The 24120-nt window shown below is 28.5% G+C and overlaps 2 protein-coding genes across 6 annotated transcripts; one reads left to right on the forward strand and one right to left on the reverse strand.

Annotated features, from left to right (window-relative positions):
• Positions 1-268: 268 nt before the first annotated feature.
• Positions 269-23946, forward strand: LOC119615718 (RING-box protein 2). Of its 2 annotated transcripts, XM_037971731.1 has the most exons (3): positions 269-489; positions 566-727; positions 23672-23946. In XM_037971731.1, exons 2-3 carry the CDS (start codon positions 568-570, stop codon positions 23851-23853), a joined length of 342 nt encoding a protein of 113 aa, XP_037827659.1. In that variant the 5' UTR covers positions 269-489; positions 566-567; the 3' UTR covers positions 23854-23946. The 2 variants fall into 2 exon arrangements, with proteins under 2 accessions (XP_037827659.1, XP_037827652.1); XM_037971724.1 differs by having other exon boundaries at positions 480-727.
• On the reverse strand, positions 3790-12679 carry LOC119615687 (facilitated trehalose transporter Tret1). Of its 4 annotated transcripts, none has more exons than XM_037971694.1 (8): positions 12575-12679; positions 10801-11038; positions 8114-9042; positions 7896-8046; positions 6261-6386; positions 4756-5541; positions 4407-4692; positions 3790-4331 (listed from the first exon to the last, which is right to left on the reverse strand). In XM_037971694.1, the coding sequence occupies exons 2-8, from the start codon at positions 10882-10884 to the stop codon at positions 4144-4146; spliced, it is 2550 nt and encodes an 849-aa protein (XP_037827622.1). In that variant the 5' UTR covers positions 10885-11038; positions 12575-12679; the 3' UTR covers positions 3790-4143. The 4 variants fall into 4 exon arrangements, with proteins under 4 accessions (XP_037827622.1, XP_037827629.1, XP_037827635.1 ...); XM_037971701.1 differs by having other exon boundaries at positions 12398-12607; XM_037971707.1 differs by having other exon boundaries at positions 10801-11033; positions 12575-12599.
• Positions 23947-24120: the final 174 nt, after the last annotated feature.

The following is a 24120-nucleotide window of genomic DNA, read 5'->3' on the forward strand; positions in this document are numbered from 1 at the left end:
ATTATTAAAAAACGACGGAGACGCTTGTCTATGGTTACGGAATAACTTCAATTTTTTTAGCGATTTCGTGACATTTGTATTCCGTTATTAACTTAGAGTAATCAAATATTTTATTTAAATAATGTGAAGTGTAAATTTTAACGGTTTAACAAAATTAATTGTGGTATGGCAATACTTTAATATCATTCAAAATCAACTCTGTATTTTAAGTACCAAAAATTGTCATTGCTGCTTTCCGCCACAAACAACCAGTGTTACCAATATGTATAGTTTTTCCAAAAAAGTTTTTGTTTATTAAGATTTTTTGGAATATTGGAAAGCCAATTCTTTTTCTTTTACTAAGTGATTAGATTGAGTTAAATATATTGAAAATAATGAGTGCTATTGGCACATGTTTAAAAGATTAATTTTTAAATTAGTTATCAAAACTGTTTTTAGAAATAATGTTTTCTTCAAAAAATAAATGTATGGCAACACTGCAAACAACTTGTACGTCTTGTTATTGTTTTTATTATTGGAAAAGAATACTTATTGTGTTTGTTTAAATTTTTGTTAATTGCATTAGAAATGGATGATCAAAGTGAGAATTCCTTGGACAGGCAAATCGACGATAATGATGGAAGCAAGCCTGAAAAAATGTTTACCTTAAAAAAGTGGAATGCAGTTGCTATGTGGAGTTGGGATGTTGAATGTGACATTTGTGCAATTTGCCGTGTACAAGTTATGGGTAAGTTTAGTTTTGTCAGATCAAAATATAAAACACGGTCTTATTTCCAATCTGGAGATGTGAGACATTCGTTCTATCCCATAATGTCGGAATAAAGAGTCTTAGTCATAACACAGCAGTTCGACAAAGAGTCAATGCATACGAAAAAGACAGTAATTTCCACTAATAGTTAACCACCTGGATGATCGTAATTCGTATGTTTTGGGTCATTCGTCACGAATGTACCCTTTGTAATCGAGAATGAAGACAGTCGTCACTTTAGTGTCCTCTTTGTAAGCGGGAGCGGAGACAGTCGTCTCTTTACTGTCCTCAAGTAACCTAGAGATTATACTCTTAAAAGTTGTTTTTTTTTTTTTTTTTTGTTGTACTTCCGAAAGTAGTTATTTTACCCATCTTTTGGAGAAATGATTGTTACTTTCTACTAATGTGCCACCATCTGGTTGACTCAAATTTATATCTTTCGGGTCAATCGTCACATTATTGTCCCATAGTATTCTAGAGAGTATACAATTGAAATTTTTAAATTTTAGTTCCATTAATATCTTACCACCTCCAATTCGTATGTTTTTGGTTTTTCGTCACAAATAAACTCTTTGTAAACGAGAATGAAGACAGTCGTCACTTTAGTGTCCCCTTTGTAGGGTGTAGAGTGACGATTGACTTCCTCGTAGGACAAGCCCATGTTAAAATGGTAGTCAGGTGGCTAGGGGACACCACAAGTGGTAGGTTAAGTGGTCAGTTCGGGACTGTCCCGTCGAACTGCTGGGAAGTACAGTATTCATCTATCACATATTGAAAATGGTTGTAATGATTCCTTTATTTTACCTACATAGTACCCATTGCACTCATAACTGTTGCAGAGTATCATATTTACATACACATGTATGTATTTATAGTGACTATGATTCTAATTTAATACTTTGGAATAAGTTGTTGATCAAATCAACAAATTTCGAAATTTGGAACGTTTTTTGCCATATTAATAGTGTTTTTTTGCTCCAAATTTCGAATTTTCGAAATTTGTTGTTTTGATCGGAGTCATATATTTGGGACTTACCCCGACTAGACAGAAGTATACGCCTTTATATTGTCAACAATTTTGGTGAAATTGTCGTAGTCGAAAAAAGTGGTTTTGTCAAACGTATATAAAATGAGTTGTTTTATGGAAGTTAGGTTCAAATATGGACCGATTTCCATGAAATTTGCTGTTTTTGTTTTAATTGTGGAGATATAAAACTTACGCCCTTGAGAATTTGTTTTTTTTGAAGCCCAAAAGGGCGTAAGTTACATTAAAAAATAGTAAGTTTCAACATTTTTAACTAAATTAAAATCGGTTTTTGTTGGTCAAATAGGCCGAAACATGGTAAGCATAAGGCTTCTTTGTTTTCATAAAGATTTTCGGAAATTGGATTTTTTTTTGAAAAAATTCTAAAGCTGTTAAAAAATCTATAAATTGCAAGGTTTCGCTAAAAGTGCCATTTTTATTTTATTTGATGCCAACTTATAACATTTTACAATTTCGAAGTTTAAAACTCAAAAGAATTTTAAAATTTTCATGAATTTTAAGATATTTTTAGAACATCATTTTTTTGTAACTTATGCTATGTTTCCACTGAGGCGTTTTGAGCAAATCTAGTTGATTTGGGCAAAACTAGTTGAAATCATGTAGATTTCCCATACATTTTTGACACATCCAAATCTAGTTAATCTACTAGATTTGATTTAAAACATGTCTATATTGTATTTTTTCGAACAATATTTGCTTATGCAACACTGCGATGTGTATAGGATAAGCAAATACTTCTTTGGGCTATCCATTCAAATTGAATGTTTTCATCGAAAAAGTGACAATTAATTTCGAAGTGAAAATAATAACAAATTATAATTTTAAAATTAGTGGCATTTAATAAATAAATTTATTCGTTTACAACTTTAATTTTTTATTTTTATATGTAATTTTACATAAAATTAACTTTATTGTGGATATGAAAAAATAAAGTGACAGAATTTGTTCGAAAATTCGAATATCAAAAACGAGTAAGCTCAGTGGAAACACCTTGAAGAGGTTTACGCAAATCTAGCAGATTTCAAGCCAGTGGAAACATACCATTAGGGCCATTTGGGTTTCATATGACGATATGTATTTACAAAGAAAAACTTTAAAAGCATTCAAAGTTCACAAATGTTTTTAAAAAATTGCGTGTATTGAACTTTTATTTTAATTCAGTTTTGTACAATTAGAATTTACAATTTACAATTACAATTTTGTATAGATCTGTAGATTTGTATTGAATCGTATGAGTTATGATAAATGTATTTGCCTTCAGCTACTAATGAGTGAATCCGTTTTATACAAGTTTAAATACAAGTTCTAGAATCAAACTTATTACCTGAAGGTAAAATGATTAAAATAAAATTCTGACTGGGATTTAAATTATCTATTATTTTTACATTTTTTATATGACAAAATAAACCCGAAGAAAAATACAAATAAAAATCATTTACGTTTTGTAATTTTGTACATCTACTGATTAAACTACTATCATTTCTACCGCAGCAATATAGAAAAAATAATGTGAATTAATACAAATTTAATTGTATAATAACAAAAAATATCTATTGATAACAATACAATATTTACATTTGAACAACAGGCAAGCTTAATTGCTATTTGTAATACGCCTTATCGCTATATTATTAAAAAGCCCTAATAGAAGGAGTAACCTTTAAATTAATGGCTTCAAAGGGCAGAAGAGTAGTTATTTTAAAACTGATTAATTATAGTCCAGTTTTTTATAGCATCACTTAAAAGTTTCACTTTTACTTATGCTTTTACAAAAAATTATGCTGTTTAATTAAAACTTGACTTGGTTTTTTTACAAGTTTATGTAAATTGAACATAAGTACATGTACGAATATAAGTACGTACTTAGATTGCAATATTTTAATTACATACTTATACTTACTTAACATTAGGTTGATCATCAAATAATTTAGTTTCACGTTAAGAATTTAAAAATATTTTTATTTATTTAAAACACATTAAATGATATATTAGAAACTACATTAAAAAAAAAATTATTTTTTTTGTCAATACACATTAATTATATAAATTACAATTATTTAAAAAAATGTGAAAACAATGTTATTTACCAATTACATAGTAAAATTAGCTCGTCCATTAAGAGAGGAAAAGCTTTGCTTTCATGGCGCATTTACAAACGTATACATTTTGCATATAAAAGTAGGTGTAGTTTTTTTTTTAAATATTTTCAGATTTTAACAAAGTTGCTTAACTAAATTCTTACATTAATATTTGGTTTTTAATCATGTATGATCTATTTAAAATATTGTTTAAATGGGTAATGAGAGGAGCAATCTACTATACTATACAATATCAAGATTTTGTTTTATTTTTACATATTGAATGATAGTGGTTTAATATTAGCTACTGATGACATACGTCTTACACGTCCCATCATTTTACGTTCAATATCTTCTAAGGATTTTCCCTGAGTTTCAGGAACATATAGAATAACAAAGAACATGCCGATAAAACAAATAACTCCGAACAACCAGAAAGCTCCGTGACCACCAATAGATTCTTGAAAGTAAAATTACAAAATAAGTTAGGAAATAAAATAAAGCATAACTTTAACATATAATATGAAATACATACCAATCATATCCTGGAAGGTTTTGGTTACAATAAATGTACATGACCAATTAAATGCAGTGGCTACTGAGGCGGCAGAACCTCTTATTTTGGCGGGCAAAATTTCACCCATCATTAGCCATGGGATGGGTCCGAAACCCAAAGAAAATCCCAGAATATAAACGACGAAACTAGCCAAAGGTAACCAGCCAACATTTGAAACATCTATGCCACTTGCTTTGCAATAGAAAAAGCCGCCCAATACAAAAAGTGTAACAATCATAGCTGCATCCGAGATATATAAAAGAATCTGAAATATAATGGTCGATTGTTAGGATTACGATAGTTTCAAATTCGTTCTACATTAAACTACCTTTCTGCCTAAACGATCAATTAAAACGGTAGCAATAAAGGTTGCTATAAAGTTCACTACACCCACAATAATGGTACAAATATTTCCATCAATTGTTGATCCGGCGTCCTTAAATATTTGTACTGTATAAAAGATTACGGCATTGATGCCACTAAATTGTTGGAAAAACATTAAACCAAGGGATATGGAGAGTGGTTTCAGATTGTTGCGTTTAAGCAGTTCTAGAAACTGATTTTTCGTCGCTTGTCGATCTGCATCTGCCTGAGAACGCATCAAGCCCTTGAGTTCTGGTTCCACATCAGCTTCTTTGCCGCGTAACCAGACCAAAGCTTTACGTGCTCTTTCTTCTCTATTTCGGGATACATACCAGCGTGGCGTTTCAGGAATAAGGAACATTAATATTAAGAATGGCACTGGTAACGCACCGCCTAAGAATGCCAACTTCGACCAATCCATATAAGTGCCTGCTACGAAACATACCAAAATACCAATGTTGCCGAAGGCTGTCGGTAGGAGACCCAATGTGCCACGAACTTCCGGCTGTATAGTTTCACCCAAATAAACAGGCAAAGACAAAGAGGCGACACCAACACAAAATCCAGCCAAGGCGCGACCAGCCAAAACCATGCCAACATTTACAGCACAAGCAATGAGTAGCCACGATACTATAAATGGTACGGCGGTGGCGAGAATTGTGTTTCTCCGACCCAGATATTCAATAAAAGGGCCACCAGATATTCCTCCAGCCAAACCAGCCAACGGCATAAGACCTCCAACCCAAGAAGCCTACAAACATTGAACTATATTTAGTGCATATAAGTGAATATGAGTTTTAATAATAAAGTGTCCCATAGTATAAATGTTTTAAGGAATATCACATATAACATTATAAGAAATATCTAAAGATTTTTATTCGCAATAATGCAGAAAGGTTTTGATCTTACTATAAGGATATTATTTGAAATATATTTGTCATTCAATTTGACCCCGAAAATATTTTTTATCCTCATAAATTTAAAAATATTTAAAGCTTTTTTCAAAGATTTAATTTTTTACATATTACTCATTTATTTTAAGACTTTCATAACTCCATATGCATCGTTCCAAGAACGGCTTTGAACGATTTATGACATTTTACTATTTCTTAAAATCTCTTAAAAAACTTCATGGGATTTAAAAAATAAATAATTTAACTAAATTTTACTTCTCAAATATACGAAAAACATGAGTTTTAATTTTAACGATTACAACAACGAAATAACACACCGCTAATAATAGACATTTAAATGAATAATATTTTATAAGAAGTACATTAGAACGGCGATTACTTTTAAGCGTTCACTTAAAAAAATTTTGAGTTTTATAAGTTTTGTAATATATGAGCGATATTTTCAACACAGTAATTATTGCTATATAGATATTAACGTTCCTTCAAATACTGTTATTCGGGACACTATATTATACAATTTTACATATTTAATTAATTGAAGAAATAAAAATCTTACATCTTGCGTTGTTACTTCAAAAGACGTAATGTTACGATCCGTCATCGAAACTAAGGCGGGTGATGTATATGCTGATGCAAATCCCACCACCAAAGAACCTAAGGAGACGCTGAATGCTGCCAATACCTGAAATAGTAAAAAGGTATTCTTTCATGAATGAGTGTGATCGATGTTGTTTATGTTCAATAAACATAATTATAAATAAAATATAACCTGGGTGTAGGTACACTTTGCTGCTGGAACATCATCGGGCAAATGAAAAGACACATGAGTGTCTGCTCTCATTAAGATTTTCATCTTGATCTTTTAATCTCAGTTTGCTCACTCAACAAAGAATTCTACCCTTTTTGGCTGTATTGGTTTTCGTCAGATCTTTTTATGTTTAGTTAATTTGAATTAATAGTTTCACAGTTTAAAATGAATGTGAGGTCATTCATTAAATCGTTTAAAATCTCATTTATGTCACTTTGAAAAATCTATCCGTTCCGCTGCAAATTACTACGTCCGATAGTTAGGTAGGAACTAAAATGTAACACTATTTTGAACATTAATTCTGATTTCAGATGCATTTAAAAATTATAAATCAAATTCGTTTTAACAGCGAAAGTCGTCTCAAAGGTGAACTACTTGAGCGTAGTTCTAGGAGAGAAAATATATTCAAACCTACAAGTGTGTTCAAATACATCTGTGTGATGTTGTGTATTTTAATCTAACTATGGTATCGATGAGGATTGCAATTTAATTAGAATTTTAAAATAATAAGTAATCACAAAAAATAAGTACAAGTATTTAACATACTAGTTTAATTTTAATTGTAAAATATTCTTAATTATCATGGTAATTTGTAATTTTTTCTTTGTTTTTCATCTAAAATCACGCTGTTTTCATATGGTGTTTAATATGTAAAAAAATGTAAAAAATTGATAAGATTTTTTTATTTTTGTAAAGTTGATTCTGTTGAGATTGCAGTGACTGATGTCGCTGTATGAGGAGCGGACGATGTGTTAAAATAAGTAAACATTTTATTATTTACTGATCTTGTTATAGCCCTATCTCACAAATTCATTTAATAATTTTGTTTCGATTAAAAGCGGAAAATTCACATTCTATTATATTCAGATATGTTCTCAAATCTACTGTGTATTAAAAGAAGAACCTTTGTATTTGTTTCTCTCGTTTATATGAAGTTAAGCGTTTTTGTAGTATTTTTGTTGTTGACTGCAAAACGATAGTGTAAGTTAAAAGTTCAAGTTGTCACTGAATTCTCTCGTGAAAACGGCAAAGTCGTAACATAATTTTGTACCTCTTTAAACCTTTGAATTTAATCAATATGAAATGAAATGAATAATAATTCATCACTTGTGCTGATGGAGTTTATTACATTTTATGACTTTGTTTGACAGAAGCTATAAATTGTTGAAGAATTCATTTTATAATTGAATTAGTTTAAGGATTTTTTTATTTATTATGCATCTAATAGAAGTAGGTGTGTATTGTTAAGAAATGAGTGGGTTACGTTCGAATAGCTGATTTATTTTTAATAAATCTTTAGAAGTTTAAAATAACTATATAAACAGGTGCTAGTATTTGTGAGTGAAATAGTTTTGTTTATTCTTATAATTAAATCGAACCTACCTGAGTCCATATGTAGATGGGATTTGTGGTAGGTCTGTAAACTTCCAATTTTGGTTTACCATCCTCTGTAATTTGTCTCACAAAAGGTACGGCACTGCGCAAATTTTCACCTTTTTTACTGCCCATTTCATCCATTTCGAAAAAACGAATACTAAATATGTTTAGAGAAGTGCATTTTACTTTAAATGCAATATTAATTGTGAAATTTTGTTACATACCTCTTTCTGGAATCGGTACTAATGGAGCGTTGCTGTTGAAAGTGCTGTCTGGAAGAAACGTAATCTTCTTCGCTTTCGCTTTCTAAATCCTTTAAATCAATAATAAGTGGTTTTGTTATGTCTTTGGGACGGTGTATTAAACGTTTTTGTTCAACGTCATCATTTTCTTCATCACTATCCTCGCTTGATCCTTGCAACACTTTTTCCAATTTGAAACTGACACGCGGATCTAAGCTTTGATGTTTACGACCCTGAAATTCGCGACGATTTTTACGAAACTCTTCCTCAGATGACGATTCCTTTAATAGATCTTTCAAATAACGCGTTCCCTTTAGATCTAACGATACATGCTTTTTGGCTTGAAACTGACGTCGATTATCATTGGCCAAAATAGTGCGAAGATCCTTAAGTATACCTTTGTGATCGACACTCACAGCTTTTTGCTGCTGAAAGCCAGACCGTTTTTCTTCAAAACTATCTTCATCACTGCTGTCGTTAGCACGCCGTTTCTCAAACGATACGCGAGATCCTTTTAGGGACTGTTTACTGCGCTGTAAGTCTTCGCTGGGTATTGAAACAACACTGCGTGTGTGATGATCCCTATGCGAGTGCTGTGATGAAGGCGGCGGAGGTAAAGGTAGGGGTGCAGGTTCCTGTATCTTAGTCGCTTTAGCGCTCACTGGTAAAGGAGGCTCGTTAATATCATCTGCATCAATAATGGGCCCGAACTGCAATGGTATTTCTGTTTCAAAGCGCCGTTGTTGCTTCTGCTGTTGCTGTATGGGCTGCTGCTGCGAAGCTGTTGGTCTGTTATGAGAAGAAAATAAAAATGGATCCTCCGGTAATATTGTATCCAGACTTGTAGCTGTATTTGAGTTTGATAGCGTGGCTGCCTCGTCCAAATCCACCCTTTGATATGGTTGATCATCCTGGAATAAAAATCCATTATGATTATTTAGATCACCATTACATTATTATTATTATTATTTCCGCTTAAAAAGGATTTATAACAAATGCTTCAAGCTTTACTTACAATCTATAAATAATACAATTCCCTTGTTCTGTCTATACTTTATAATTTCAAACAATGGATTATTGAATTTAACCGATAAGAGATCAATTGCCTCTCGAATTATTAAATATTTAATCTCTTTCATGTCTTTTACTTGATTGAAATAGTATTGAAGAGGTTCACTCTTGTAATATGTACATTAGGTTATTCGACCAAAAGTTATTTTTCAGCTTAAAAAAAATATTAAAGTGGAATATGACCTTTTGTATTTATTTATTAAATAAAATTTTACAAGAATTTGTTTAAACATTTTACATTTAAACAAACAAACATACATTTGTATATAAATTGTTGTTGCAGTTTTAAACTAAAAAAGATAAATTCAAAAATCGAAGGTCAGACGCAGTGCGTCCAAATCCTTTAGGAAGGAATAACTTTGTCTCAGATTTTTAAACTTTTCCAATTTTGACGGCCTGTGTTATTTATTATTTTTTACACTGATCATGATACGTATGATAAATATTAATTATGTATAATTAATATTGTTCATACGTTCCTATGTTTTTTGGGTCAAATAAATATAACAAAATTCGACAAAATTTTATATTTAATTAAATGCTATATTTTTATGTCAGTCTTATTTTCAAAATAGGCCAACTAATTTTTTTAAGTCAAATGCTGAAGAATAAAAATTATAAAAAATATTGAGATTATTTGAATGTTAATCCTGACGAATTCAGATTTGTTTCTTTCTTTTAATAAAACTCTAATTAAAAGTTTGTATTTTTAATGGATTTATATAGAACATTGGATTTATTGTAAAAGGTATTCCGAATTTACCGACTTTTTTGTTTGTTTTTAGTCTAAACATATTTTTATTTTCAAAAATATTACAGATTTTTTGTTCGGTATTCATAATTTTTATAAAACAATTCAAAAACTTATTTCCAAGCGATTTCTGCAGGTATTTTATAAACATAACAAAAAACAACAACGTAATTTGCATTAAAATTACAAATTAGGTAAAAAATATTTCAAATACCCTATTTTAAACATAAACAGCCTTATTCATAAACAACATTTTATTTTATAAAAGGTTTATAAAACCAAATTTTCATACGAAATTTGATTTATAAATCGTTTATAAAATAAAATTTTGTTTATGAATAAGGCCTAAAATGATATTTTGAACAACTTTCATTCTCAATAAGGATAGTGTAAAAAATATTACCATTAATTAAACAGAAACGTTTTATATAACCAAACCTTGAACTAAAAATTTCAATTGAAAACTGTCATCATTAAAATCAGTGTACTCGAACGAGATTTACACAATATGTGTTCATTTTGTTCAAAATTTTTGACTGCTACAGTGCTAAGTATTTCAATTTCAATGTACATAGGGTATGTTCACATAAATCTCTCAAAAAAGTTATATACATACCCCTTATTCACAAACAAAATGTTTATTTTATAAACAGTTTATAAATTAGATTTTGTATGGAAATTTTGTTTTATAAACCTTTTATAAACTAGAAATGTTGTTTGTGAATAAGGGGGATAGTATCTAAATCTTTCGATATTCTTTTCTGTACATATTTTGAACATATATTATAAGTCTGAAGCATTTGTTATAGTTTTTATAACCACTTTTTTATTTATTTATTGTACTTACTCTTGATAATCTATCCTTAATTTTTCCCATGGCATTGCTTAGAGGCTGATGATGCCCGCTGCCTCGATTGTCACGTCCACTCATATTTCTAAGTAGTTAATTTAATTTTCTTTATTTCTTTCGATTTGAGCTTTATTTATAGTTAAGTTCACTTGGTCGGAAATTTACAAATAACAACCACTAATTTGGTGGGATAGAAAAATCTCATTTAAAAAATAAAAGTTGGTTGTTGTCTGTGCTATAGAAAAAATAAAATAAAAATTTAAAAGAGAACTCAATCAAGAGAATTTGTAATAAGCCACAATTAAAATAAGGTTTTTCTCTTCTTAGTTTTCTTAAACACTACTATAAATATTGAGTTATATTTTTAAATGTTTTCAGAGTGATGTTTCATTTCACTTCACTTAAGTTTTTTTGTTAATGTACGTAGTTTATAATCATATACTGTTAAACATTTTTTGCTTACATGTGCATTTTGATATTATTATTATTATTATTATTATAACTTTTTTAATTTTTTTACAAATATTCTAAATATACACTTTTCTTGTAAATAAAATGTTTTAAAATTTGTTGTCGTTCATTTAGTTTATTTAAATAGTAGCTGAATAATGAATTTTGTTAATTTCTGCATTCACTATTTTAAAATGCTTTTTTTTGCCCGAGTTGTAGCTGTCTGTCTGTCTGTTTTAATATTTTGTATGTTTTGTTATTTTTATTTGTTTTCTTTTGGCTCGTATGAAAAATCACATGAAAATTGTATACATTTTCTTTTCAACAACAAATATCTATTTTTATTACAAACAAATATATTCACGGTCTAATCTGACGATTTGTACACGATCTGAAATTTTTATCACAATCACGTTTAAGTTTTTCATTTTTACTCTTTTTTTTCTTTTTGAGAAAATTTATTTGTATTTAAGTGTGACATTACGCCCTTGGCAAAATTTAAAAGCAAATTTATTTTTACAACACATTTTTTTTACTTAATTTTTGTTACGTAAATAAATAATAAAAAAAAGAAAATTATATGCATTTGTTTTTTATTAATCCATCCATTTGACGTTTGATCATTTGTAATAAATTAAAAGTAAATATTTTATTGGTTTTGTATTGTACGAGCAGAGCAGGCATTCAAAGTCAATTAAATCAAATCTGAAACAATTTTAAATTTCAAATCAGATTTAGCCAAGTTATAACAATTGTTTTCCATTTCACTAGCCTTGGAATTTAATTTAAAATTTATAAGCCATACATCAACTTAAATCAAATTTAATTAAATTGAACTAAAGTAAATAATATTATTTATATTTGAATTTTATTATACTTGTAGTTAGATGGATGTATTTTATTTGTATGAGTATTTTATTTTTAATAAGTTTGTATTCATATGTATCGCACGGAATAAAAATATTTTAAGTATTTCACGTTTTAATTGAACTTTTTTTTTTCTGCCGACTTAAAATTTTTCTTTGTTTTATTTTGTGTAATTTACAAGAATGCCTTAAACTTAGTCTCAATTTTAAATTTATAAAAAAAAAAGAATACACATTAATTAGAATGTACTCAATCAACGTTTTTTAAACAAACGTACATTTAAAAATGCATTATTATTTTTAACCACAATTTTTCACTTTGGAATTTACATGTATTTTATAGTAAATATTTCACTTATTAATTTTACATTATTCGGAAACTTTTAAATTTGTATAAGTATTTTTTTTTTTATTTTTAATTATTATATTCATTGCTTTCCATTTAAATTGTTTACCTTTAGTTTATTGATTATATCCACAGTGGAACTAAAGCATGAGATATAAATGTCAGTTGTTTATATAGTAAGCCGCCGACCGGCACCTCGTCCCCCACAACTTTTTACCACGATTTCTTGTTGCACTCTTTAACATTCAGCAGTTTTGTGTGTTTGCTGTCTAAAACTGAAAAATTCTCTCATTTTTTTTTTTTTTTTTGCAAAAAAAAAAAAAATGCATTTAATTTCAGGGTTGCCATTTAATAATTTTATTTAAACATATTTCAAATTCGACCAAGTTTGTAATGTAAACCTTAGAGCCGTCCAGTAAAACAAACTTCAAGTATCATTTAAAGTCATTCAAAACTTAGTTTTTCATTTAAAGCATATTTCTATAACATTTTAAACCCATTAACAATAAAGTATCAACTAATATTTTACACTAACTAAAAGTCTTAATACTGACCATTTTTATTGAAAAAGTATACACGTTTTTGCTGCATAAATGAAATGAAACACCAAAAATTGTTAGTAAAAGTTTTAACAGAAAATTTTGATAAGTTTTTCATTTATTTTCATCGTTTTTTGTGAAATATTTATCAATTTAGCATCAAAAGGTAATTATCATATCTCAGCAATTTATGGGCCGATATTTCTAATTTTCATAAAAAGATTCTCGCACTTATATGGCAGCTAGATTAGTCCAAAATTTTGATCTTCAGGACCTCCATATTTTGCATTTAAAATGTTATTAATAAATAACCAAAAAGTTAAATTATAGTTATATGGTATTAAAAAATATTAACTAGGTGGTGAATATATTTGCATTTGGCAACCCAAATGCATTTTTACGTGTGATGAGTAAGGAGAACATTTGAGAATTATTTTTTTTAACGATCGGTGTTAGTAGTTTAGCGATTTTACATATAAAACTACTTACTACTACTATATTTGCACTGCAATTTTTATAAAAAAAGTATCTTGGCTCTTTATTAAAAATATATCATAATTATTAAAAAATAAGTTTGTCGTTTCAAGAAACTTTAAAGGATCTTCTTACTGTTTCCTGTTGAACTTTTTAAATTGAGTTTTATTTATTTTACTTTGAGTTTTATTTATAAATTGACAACACTGTAGGTAAAAGATCGACTTGTTAAATGAAAAATATATACATAAATATAGCAAACTATGAGAGTGAGAGAAAAGACACATAAAACAAAGTTAACCATCAAATAAAAATGAATGAAATTATAGCAGAACACGGCTAAAATGTGCATACTGCGTGTTTCTTAATAAAACATATTGAATTTGGGTCTATCTGTTTTGCTATTGTCCAAAATTTGTCAGAATATAATATAATTCTATGTTCCAACACGAATATTAGGTCAAAATTACAACGTACTCAATTAATTTTTGGGGGAAAATTTCATAATTGGTTAAAATCGGCACTAATGACACAGTTTGAAAATTTTTTAACCAGAGTATACTTTTCATTTTTCGAGTTATAAGTCATATTCAAGACGTTATAGCACCCTGCAAAAATTTAGTCTACTCCGTAAACGCAGTACTCCTCAAAGGACTAGGATTGGTCCAAAACTAATCCAAATATATGGAAAAAACATACTCCATTTAACACTGTGATGTCCTAGGTGAGGATGACGTAATCCATCAACAAAACTAGTCCCTTGCTGAAATTATGGGAGTACATGACCCGCAACATTGGATTACCTCAATGTTATATATACTCCAATAATTTTTGCTGGGTAGCCGCCCGAAAGTCCCATCTATAGAACCTATAGCTATATAAATTCTGAGGTAGAATTCCGATTCAGAGCCGCTCAATTCGTTGGGAAAGCAAACTTTAGTCCATTTGTTTATGTTTTTCAAATTTTGGAGACCAGTGTAATTAATCTATTGAATATAAAAATATGTACAACCCAGGAATTGTAGATACAATATTGTTCTAAGAAAACTATTTCTAGAATGAGTGCAAACAGAATCATTTCTGATTCTTAAACAATAACCTTAGAACTTGTGATGTCGCCATTACTTTTGAAACCCGTTCCTCGGAACAGTGCTTTGGTTCCAAATTACTTCTAAAGAGTTTTCTATGAATTAAATCTTTGACACTAGTTAACTAGTGTACTGTGCGGCCTAATGATCATAAATTTGAAGATAATTTGAAAATGTGTACACAGTTTCGTAAATTCTTGACAGTTTCACAATATTGGCCCTAATCCGCTGAAAAATATATATATATATTTTTTTTTTAAATTAAGAGTATACGTTTTCTAAAGCTTCCCTAGAACTAGTTCTGCGTGCTTCCTTAGATCGATTTTTTGTTGTAAACATAAAAACCAAAACTCATATTTTCACGAAAGTTATACAAATAAAAATTAAATTTCAATTTAGATGAGCAACATTTTAAACTCTATTATCTGAACAAACACAGGTTCGTTTTTAATTTTTTAACTCCCTTATTTTGTTTAGAAGTTATTTGTAGTAATTGAGCGATATAAATAAAGAATATAGATTTTAATTTGAATATTGTTTTTGCATATTTCAGGTTATACTTACGTGGTAAATTGTATTCCTATTTTTTACAGCTTTCGCATTGTTCATTATATGTAAGATCGACTGTAAATGTATTTGTTTGTTTTTGGGAGAAAAATATTATATGTTTGTTTATATATACCTACAGATATGTAGTATTTCATTTATATCTTTATTATCTCAAGGGCAAAAAAACAAATACATTTGTATGAGTTGAAATGCACTTGTAATAATACAATTTACTTTCTTTTTAAATAAAGAAAATTTGAATCATTGCTGATTTAAGAGCCTATTAACATACAGAAGCAATTGTATATGGCATTAACAATTAATATAAATAATATTTGCTTATTAATATTTATATGTACAAACATACATTCATACATTTCCATTGTATATATAAATATGTGGGTGTATTACAAGTGGAAACGCGGAGCGAGGTTCATTCAAACAAATCACAAATTTTTATTTTGGTAAATTTTCTAAAAATATGCTAAATATTTTTTTTTCTATATTATTATTTTTTTCTAGACGATGCCCCACTACTCTTTGTAGCCATGTAATGCAAAATTTTAAATGCGCAAATTTATTTGTGTATTGTTTATATTAATTTTTATACTAAAATATTGCATCAGTTTTCCCAAAATGTATTTTATTATGGTCAACAACGACTCATTAAAAACAATTTTAAAATATTTTACATGTTTACAAAAATAATATATGTATGTATGTACATATGTATTTTTGAAACCTTTCCCTTTCACCTTTAATATATAATATGTAATTAAGGTACATAAGGATATATAATTATATATTTAAATGTATGTACGTATTGATGAATGTTAATTGAGAGTGACAGTAACAACAAACTGTTAAATATTGTTAAGTTGATTAACGTTATTGTAACAATTGATGTTACATTTCAGTTTTTTTTAATTATTAGTCCGTTAAATATATATTTCTTATTTATTTAGCACCATGTGTCAGTCGCACTCATATTATTATTTATATTCTGTTTGTTTTTCTTTATTTGTGTTAATTTAGTAATTTACTTACATATATTAACTTAATTGTCGTCATGAGAAAAATGTTGCATATTGATGCCAAAGTTTTGCTTTAAACAATTTTATCTTTTGTGATTTTTTTATAATATTTTCAAAGCTCTCATCAGCAATCGGGTTTTTTGTTTTTATTTTTCACATTTAGTACATTTAACTCACTCATACCATGAAATACTTATATTAATACATTGAAATGGGGGTCTGGCATTATCAAACATACACAAATATAGAGACGAGCCTCCAACATTCTCTATGTATACAAAACAAGTACTCAAATCCAAAGACAATAACAACAATATAGTCTTTGTAGTAAATACGTCTGTATATATGTAGATTTGTATAAAAATACATAACAACTAAAGAGTAAAAAAATACAAGTTGCATGACAAGCTTCAAGTTCGTTTGCATTTTTGAAAATATTTATTTATTGCAGCTTCTTTCACATTTGTTAAACATAAAATACAAATTCAAAGTACATAACATTCTGTTAAAAATTGATCTTATCGAACTCATATTCCAAAACATCTTTCAATTCAATAATGTTGAATTTTACAAAAGGATTTTTAATGTAGTCACAAATCAAATGGCAACGAAGCTTATAAACAAACTTGTTTTACGATTTACGACCTACAAAATCGTCGGTCCCAAGAATTGCATTATTTTCTTTTTATCAAAGATTTATTAAAGGTTGGTAAACGATTCTTTCTGTTAGTACTACCGATTAAATAGCATTCAGTATTGAGTATTTTTATTGATACCGAATAAAATTCCGATCGCTTAATATGAGTTTTTTAATAAATTTTTCTTAAATACAGGTATAACGTATTATCATTTAAATTTTCAACAAAAAATTACTATGTACAGTTAATAAAGTTACGGAACTCGTAAATAAAGTTAATAATAACGAAATTATAAATTAATGATTCATTAAACGCGTTCGTATAATAATTGTTTAACAACATATCGAGGGAATATATTCAAAACCCTATATCTTTGTATAATTTGTTTTTAAAATATTGCATTACATATTTGGAAGTAAAAAAAATAGAAGGCTTTGTAATCGATATTACAAGATGCCAATTTGATTTTAATATACATTTTTTATGGCAAAATTTCGTTGGTTATCTAAAAATTCCATTATATTTCGTAAATTACATACGATTTAATCTGATATTGAATTTAAAAAAAAAAATTAGTTCTAATATTTGTCAATAGAACTCAACATCTGGAAAGAAATTTAAATCAAATGTTTTTTTACACACACAACTTCCTTTTAAGAATTCAGTCCGTGCAATTGCAGTTAACGAAAATATAAAAAAACAGTCTAACCAAAGGCAATGTCATTTTGTTGACAACATTTTTATGACATTTTTCATTTAAACAAAGATAATTTTTTACTGCCCAGCCAAGCAAGCATTCGTTCTATGGCTGATTTCTATTTTTTGTTTTTATTATTTGTTCAGTTATTAAATATAACTAGTAAATCCGCACTAAATGCAATTTAATTTACTGTAAACACCTAAAAATGTTTTTGTTTATTGAAAACGCATTACGAGTACATTACGGAGAATGTTTATATTTCAATTAAATTTAATATACACCGTTTTCAATTAAAAATGGGAAAAATGTACATGTAATTAAGAAGAAAAGAGTTGAAATTTATTTGCATTTTATACTGAGTCCTGGTATAAAAAATGCATGCATTAAATATTGTTCAACAGCGAGACATAATGATGTCCCTGACGAAGAAACAACTTTCTATTTTTTTCCAAAACAACAATTTTAATTATGACAATTTCTCACATATCAGTAAAGTGTACTTCTGTTCACATTTGCGTGACATTTTATTATCAATTCAACTAAATTCATTTGTGTGTATGTGTGTGTATGCATATCATGTTTGTCGAAGGTGAATCTAACTTTTCTTGTATAATAAATGCAAAATTTCAAGTGTCTTTTAACGATTTCCTAGATAGAATGTATAGCAATTTTATCAGTGTATTCTTTTATAACTAGGATTAAAAATATTTTTTTAATGCATTACGTCTTGTTTATAGTTAATTTTAAACACGGCAACAGAAATTTTCAAAATTGACTTGGTCTAAAGATTTATAAGAATCACAATTTCGTGAAAAATATTAAAATAAGACATCGCGTGGTTCTAAATCACGTGATATAACAAATCAGCGTTCTTACAGTGTTTTTTATAAATGTGTATGAAAAGCAGAAAGCAAGAGAACACATGATGGAGATCTTTGTCGATACAAGTTCTGGAACTATCAATCATTTGAAATAGATATATTTCTGGTACATGTTGATTTCAGTTTTAACATATAAAAATATATACTCTCACAAATTGCATACATATACATACATATTTATGCATGCATAGTTTTTGCATTTATCTCAACGTTACATTTTATACTCGTTTTAACAACAAAATAAAATAAAAACCCACAAAATGACAAGCCCCCGTGCATGACGTCACGTAGTTCTTAAACAAACTGTTAAAAATATTTCACTATTGCTTGGATATACTTGCATCAGCATTTGTGTGTGCTTGCTTCATGAGCAACATTTTTGTGTGACTTTAAATCAACCTCAATTTTATACACATACTATACATACATAGTGCCTATATGTACTGGTTATTATTTTTTTATCTAAAATATATACATACAAATGTATACATTTATAAACCGATTAATAAATATAAAATGTGAGTAAGAAATGTATGTATGTACATCGTAAAATTGTATTAATTACAACCAATCTGTTCAGTTGCATTTTCAATATCTTTATATCAAATACATTCCACATTTGATGGAAACTGAAACCACTTTCTGTAATTCCCAACAAATACCAAATTTGTTTATTGATATTTATGTATCCCATATGGTCTAGTGGCTAGGATATCTGGCTTTCACCCAGAAGGCCCGGGTTCGATTCCCGGTATGGGAAGTTTTTTTATTTACTTCAGTCGTTTTTTAAAATTTATATACAATTTTTATGCAATTATAATTACGAATTTATAATTGATTCTATTATAAGAATAATAATTGTGTTTTATAACACCTGGTACAAAATGTCGAAGTGCTTTACGTAAACACCTGTCTTAAAAGCCTAATTTCACAATGGTATTTTTCATCCATAGGGTAAGCTTTTTTTACGCTTTTCGCCGGTGGTCATTTTTGTGTATCGGTGTACCATAATCGGTACACCGAAACACGAATCCGTCAAATAAGCCGAGAACTTATTCACAAAGAACACACTGTGGTAAATCTGGTAAGAATATAGTAAACCCTGAACATTATCGGACAAAAAAGGAAAATTCAATGGCATGACCCAGCACTCTGCTCATTCATCCGACACACTCACTCTGGGGTATGACCCGAATACCCCTATATCCATCCTGTATAACATACAGTGGACACGAGCTTATTTAAAACGCTTAGTCCCACAGTCACTCCTCTATTAAGTATCTGTTGTCTCGGCATCAGATCCGTACTTATCTAGGTTTATAGACTTTACCGTGCATCAGTTTTTTTTTAAATTCTCGTCTGAATTTGGGTTCAAACCACATACACTACGTGCACCCCGAAGGGATCTCTCCAATAATCGGGACAAGACAAAGTTCGAAACTCTGCGCTGTGGGCTACCGGTTCCCTTGGTACCAGATTATGTGGTTCTCTGGTTTGATTCCCATGTCAAAGACCGAGGATGCGAATGCGCTTCCTCGGATATAAGGTAGCAACAGATTGAAAACCGGTAGCAGCAGATTAAAAACATGTAATTTGGTCCGATTAAACGAAAATTAACCAGTTTCATTCTTCCGCTGCCTTATTTCTGTATTTTATACAATAATGCAGACACGTCTTAAATCTTTAGTTTGACAGCAAAGGTTTATTTTGCTTGATTGCTTTAGCTAGATCAATTCTACATAATGATCAACAAACATTTATTGTCCTACTATATATTTTTGGAGTTTTATAGTATCTCTATTTCTCATTAACCCTTAAATTTGTAGCGCTTCTGCGCATGTTTACGACCTTAGATGATCAGTTGTCTTACATTTGGATGAAAAATTTCACCCTTAAGCAAAATTTTGAACAGTACTAGAAGCATAATTTAATAATTCAGTTATTTGTCTGCATTATTGACCCTTTCCATTAGAATTGCGATTCGGTGTCCCATTTCCACACAAACTTTTTAAATTTATGTTTTTTGGTTAGTTCTAGAAAATACTAAAAACATTCAATTTACAAAGAATGACAACAATAATCTGATAAAATCAGTAAAAACATGCATACATATTAAAAATATGACTTAAATGAATTGAATAAAAAAATATTTACATACATAATACCTATGTATAGTATGTATGTATTCGTACACATTGTGTGTTTATAATTTTCAATGTAAAAGCGTCATATACTTACAAATGACGCAACTTTTCAATTCAATCCTGATTGAGCTTCAATTAAAACCAATTGTCCAAGAAAATATATTTTACTCTTCATATGAATTTTAAGCAAAAACTACTCATTTACGTATATTTTACACTAAATTTCAAACGAATTTTTTAAATTAATAATTTTTAATATACAAATTTATTAAGAAATAAAAAAATAACGTCTTTATTATTTAAGTTTTTCTTAGCAGTGCATTTTTAATCAATAAATTGAATCACTCCATGACTTTATTGTTTTGATCAAAATTTCATAGTTTAAGATTTCATTTAATATTTTTAGCTTAAAGTGCAATTTATTTCGTTTTATTACTTTAAAACGGACATGCCGATGCAAACGCAACGAATTAATAAAATATTTTTTCTTTCACTACCACCTGCACCACTTAAAAATTGCACTTGTTTATTTTTTGGGAATTAAAAACGTAAACATTTTTTAGGGTAAATTTCTAAGAAATGTTTTGCATGAAATTTGACGAAAGTTAAAATGATTCTTTAATGAGTCACTGACCGAAAGTAATGAAGGAGTTTTGTTTGTTCTTATGTCAGACACTAGTTTTTTATATACAGTCGAACACAAAATTATACAAACAAAAAAAGATATACTATATTATAAATAAACACAGTTGCTATTTGCATTAAATTAAAACTAAATCATGATTGAACAGAATTGAATTGACCATATATGATTCAATTCTGTTCAATCATTATTAATGAATAAAACATTCATTATGTAAAAACTTTTTACACTATAAAGTTTCCAAGCTATTGCTTAAAAAAGTCCAGTATCCACATCATTTTGGCAACTGGCAACACAACTGAAGTGGCTGTTTATGTAAAGATTTAGGAAGGGAAACATTGTTTGGGATGTATAGACAGATTTGTAAATGAGAATTTCAAAGAAGATTCCTGTGCAGGAAGCAAAGGCCTTTAATAAATTAAATAAATATAAACTTGATAATATTTCCCTACTTATGGACGAATTGTCTTCTGTTTACAAAGAAAGATATTAAAAATATATGTATAATAATAAGATCTAAAAGCAAATAGTAGGATTTTTAATATTGTTAACACATAAAACTAGAAATAAACCCAGCAAAAATTTTCATTACCTAGTAATCTAGAAAGTAATATTGGAATCACGTGGAAACTAATTACTTTTGGGGTGAATAACTAATTATTTTTGTTCGACGAGGTTCAAATAATATGTACCTACCTTAAACAAATTAATAAATGGTTACTAATTTGATTACAAAAACTTTGCGAAATAACTAGTTACAAATAAACCTACAAATATGTTATACGATAGCTAGTTATTTTTGGCCGACTTTGTATGTAGAAAACAAAAAATAAAAAAATTCCTCGGCCGGGATTTGAACCCAGGCATTCAGTTGTTTTCTATGTTTCTCACTCCAGCCGCTTACTCGATGCTCCATTAACATGTTGCTTTTTATAATTTTGAGAACAGCTTTTTACAAAAATATATAAATTAATGTCATTTTGAAAAAAATAAACAGTATCCAGCAGGGCTCGAACCACGAACCCCCTGTTTATTAAATGAACGACCTAGACAATTGAGCCATAACAAATCCAAATTGTTTTGTTCTTTACCAGTAATAACCTATTCAGCTAAATGAAATAATGTGGATGATAATGAACACTCATTACCAAGTAATGTATGAAATAACTACTGGCTATTACCAAAAATTTCAGATTTTTTGCTGGGAAGTTAGTAAAGAAGACATAAATCCTCATATTTGAAAAAAATTTCTTAAAAACTGAAAATATGAAAACTGTTTCTGGTTTTCCGAGAAAGTACGGGAAAAGAAAAAAATTTAAATATTTTCATTGAAAAATATTGTTCTAAATAAAAAATTTAAAAACTCACCAAAAATTTTAAAATTTTTAGTAAGGCTCAGAGGAAGTGTATCAAAAAGTCCGCATAAACTAATAAATCACTTGCATACTATTATATTCATATGAATGAATGAAGAAAACGTTTTTGTAAACGTTGGCTTTTTTAATTGAAATAAAATATAAAAAAATAAAGTTGAAAACGACAAAAAAAATATTCAAAATACTTTTTAATACATTTCAAAGTCACCTCCTTCTTGTGAATATTTTACAGACGTGTAAGTATGCACGTTTTCGGTGACTCTCAATTTAAAAGAATTATTTATTTACAAACAAATAAACACACATGTATGTAGGTATATACAATCGTACGATCATATACACACATATACATATATATATATATATATATATATATATACATATATATATATATATATATATATATATATATATATATATATATATATATATATATATATATATATATATATATATATATATATATATATATATATATATATATAATATTCAATCAATTTAGTTGTTTTTCAAATTTGTTAAATTGACACACACGTCTTCCTTACAAAATAATAATTGTTGCAATGGGAGGTGTGTTCTTGGACGGAAAGATACATTTTTAAATTGTGAGTGATCATTGGGGGGCATGATTATATACTAAATATAATAAAAAGTATGTATAAATACAATATGTATCATCGTCATCATGTGATGAGATGCGCTACAAATACATACATACATGCATTCGTATTTGCATCTACAAAAGTTTACGAGGTATTTGCGTCATTTCTTTTACAAATAAACGCTTTGACAATATTTGGCACTTGACAATCATTTTGTGCACAATGTACATGTATTTTTATCTTGAAAATTTTCTATCTATGTGTATATTTGTTGTTTTTTACAGCAGAAACAAACAAAATCTTTTCGAAAGTATGTAATTGTTAATTAAAGTTCAATGTTGCATTCTCCTACAAAGTACACGGCGTTAAACGGTAGAGTATTTTATATTGTATTTCCCTCAACTTGTTTTCCCCAAATAATTTTAGATTTCTTATAGTAATTGATAATAATTAAATTTGTTTTCATATAAATGCGATATTTCTAAAAAATATATAATAATTTCCTTGATATTGATGTTTAATTTTTTTATAATTCTAGATGCTTGCCTTCGTTGTCAGGCGGAAAACAAACGTGATGTTTTAGGCCGCCAGGATTGCGTTGTGGTATGGGGTGAATGCAATCACTCGTTCCATCATTGCTGCATGTCGCTCTGGGTAAAACAAAATAATCGTTGTCCCCTGTGCCAACAAGAATGGTCTATACAAAGAATGGGCAAATAATACTCATCATATTGCTTCATTACATGTTTAATATAATCATTATAAAATAAACAGAAATATATAGATCTTGCCTGCTCCACTGTAACAATAAAATGTGAAACAATTTATTTAAAGTTTGTTACATTTAAAAGTAGACCAATATAATAGGATGGCCAATTTGAGAAAAGTAATCTTCTAATTTGTATAAAGTTGACCTACGTTAGGTAAGACGCTCCCTTTCAAGTATTAAAACCAAATATGAGATTCTTTATATTGCGAGAATTGCAT

This window comes from Lucilia sericata, unplaced genomic scaffold (assembly GCF_015586225.1).
Source record: "Lucilia sericata isolate MDLA Ls3-8-SP2 unplaced genomic scaffold, ASM1558622v1 Contig000048F_arrow, whole genome shotgun sequence".
In the NCBI taxonomy this organism is placed as follows: Eukaryota; Metazoa; Arthropoda; class Insecta; order Diptera; family Calliphoridae; genus Lucilia; species Lucilia sericata.

Excerpts from the sequence above, each read along its gene's own strand:
- LOC119615718 (XM_037971731.1), top strand. The coding sequence starts at position 568 with ATGGATGATCAAAGTGAGAATTCCTTGGACAGGCAAATCGACGATAAT. Across the intron at positions 728-23,671 it reads TTGCCGTGTACAAGTTATGG|ATGCTTGCCTTCGTTGTCAG; the intron begins GTAAGTTTAGTT and ends TTATAATTCTAG.
- LOC119615687 (XM_037971694.1), bottom strand. The coding sequence starts at position 10,884 with ATGAGTGGACGTGACAATCGAGGCAGCGGGCATCATCAGCCTCTAAGC. Across the intron at positions 5,542-6,260 it reads TTGAAGTAACAACGCAAGAT|GCTTCTTGGGTTGGAGGTCT; the intron begins GTAAGATTTTTA and ends CAATGTTTGTAG. Across the intron at positions 4,332-4,406 it reads AACCTTCCAGGATATGATTG|AATCTATTGGTGGTCACGGA; the intron begins GTATGTATTTCA and ends TTTACTTTCAAG.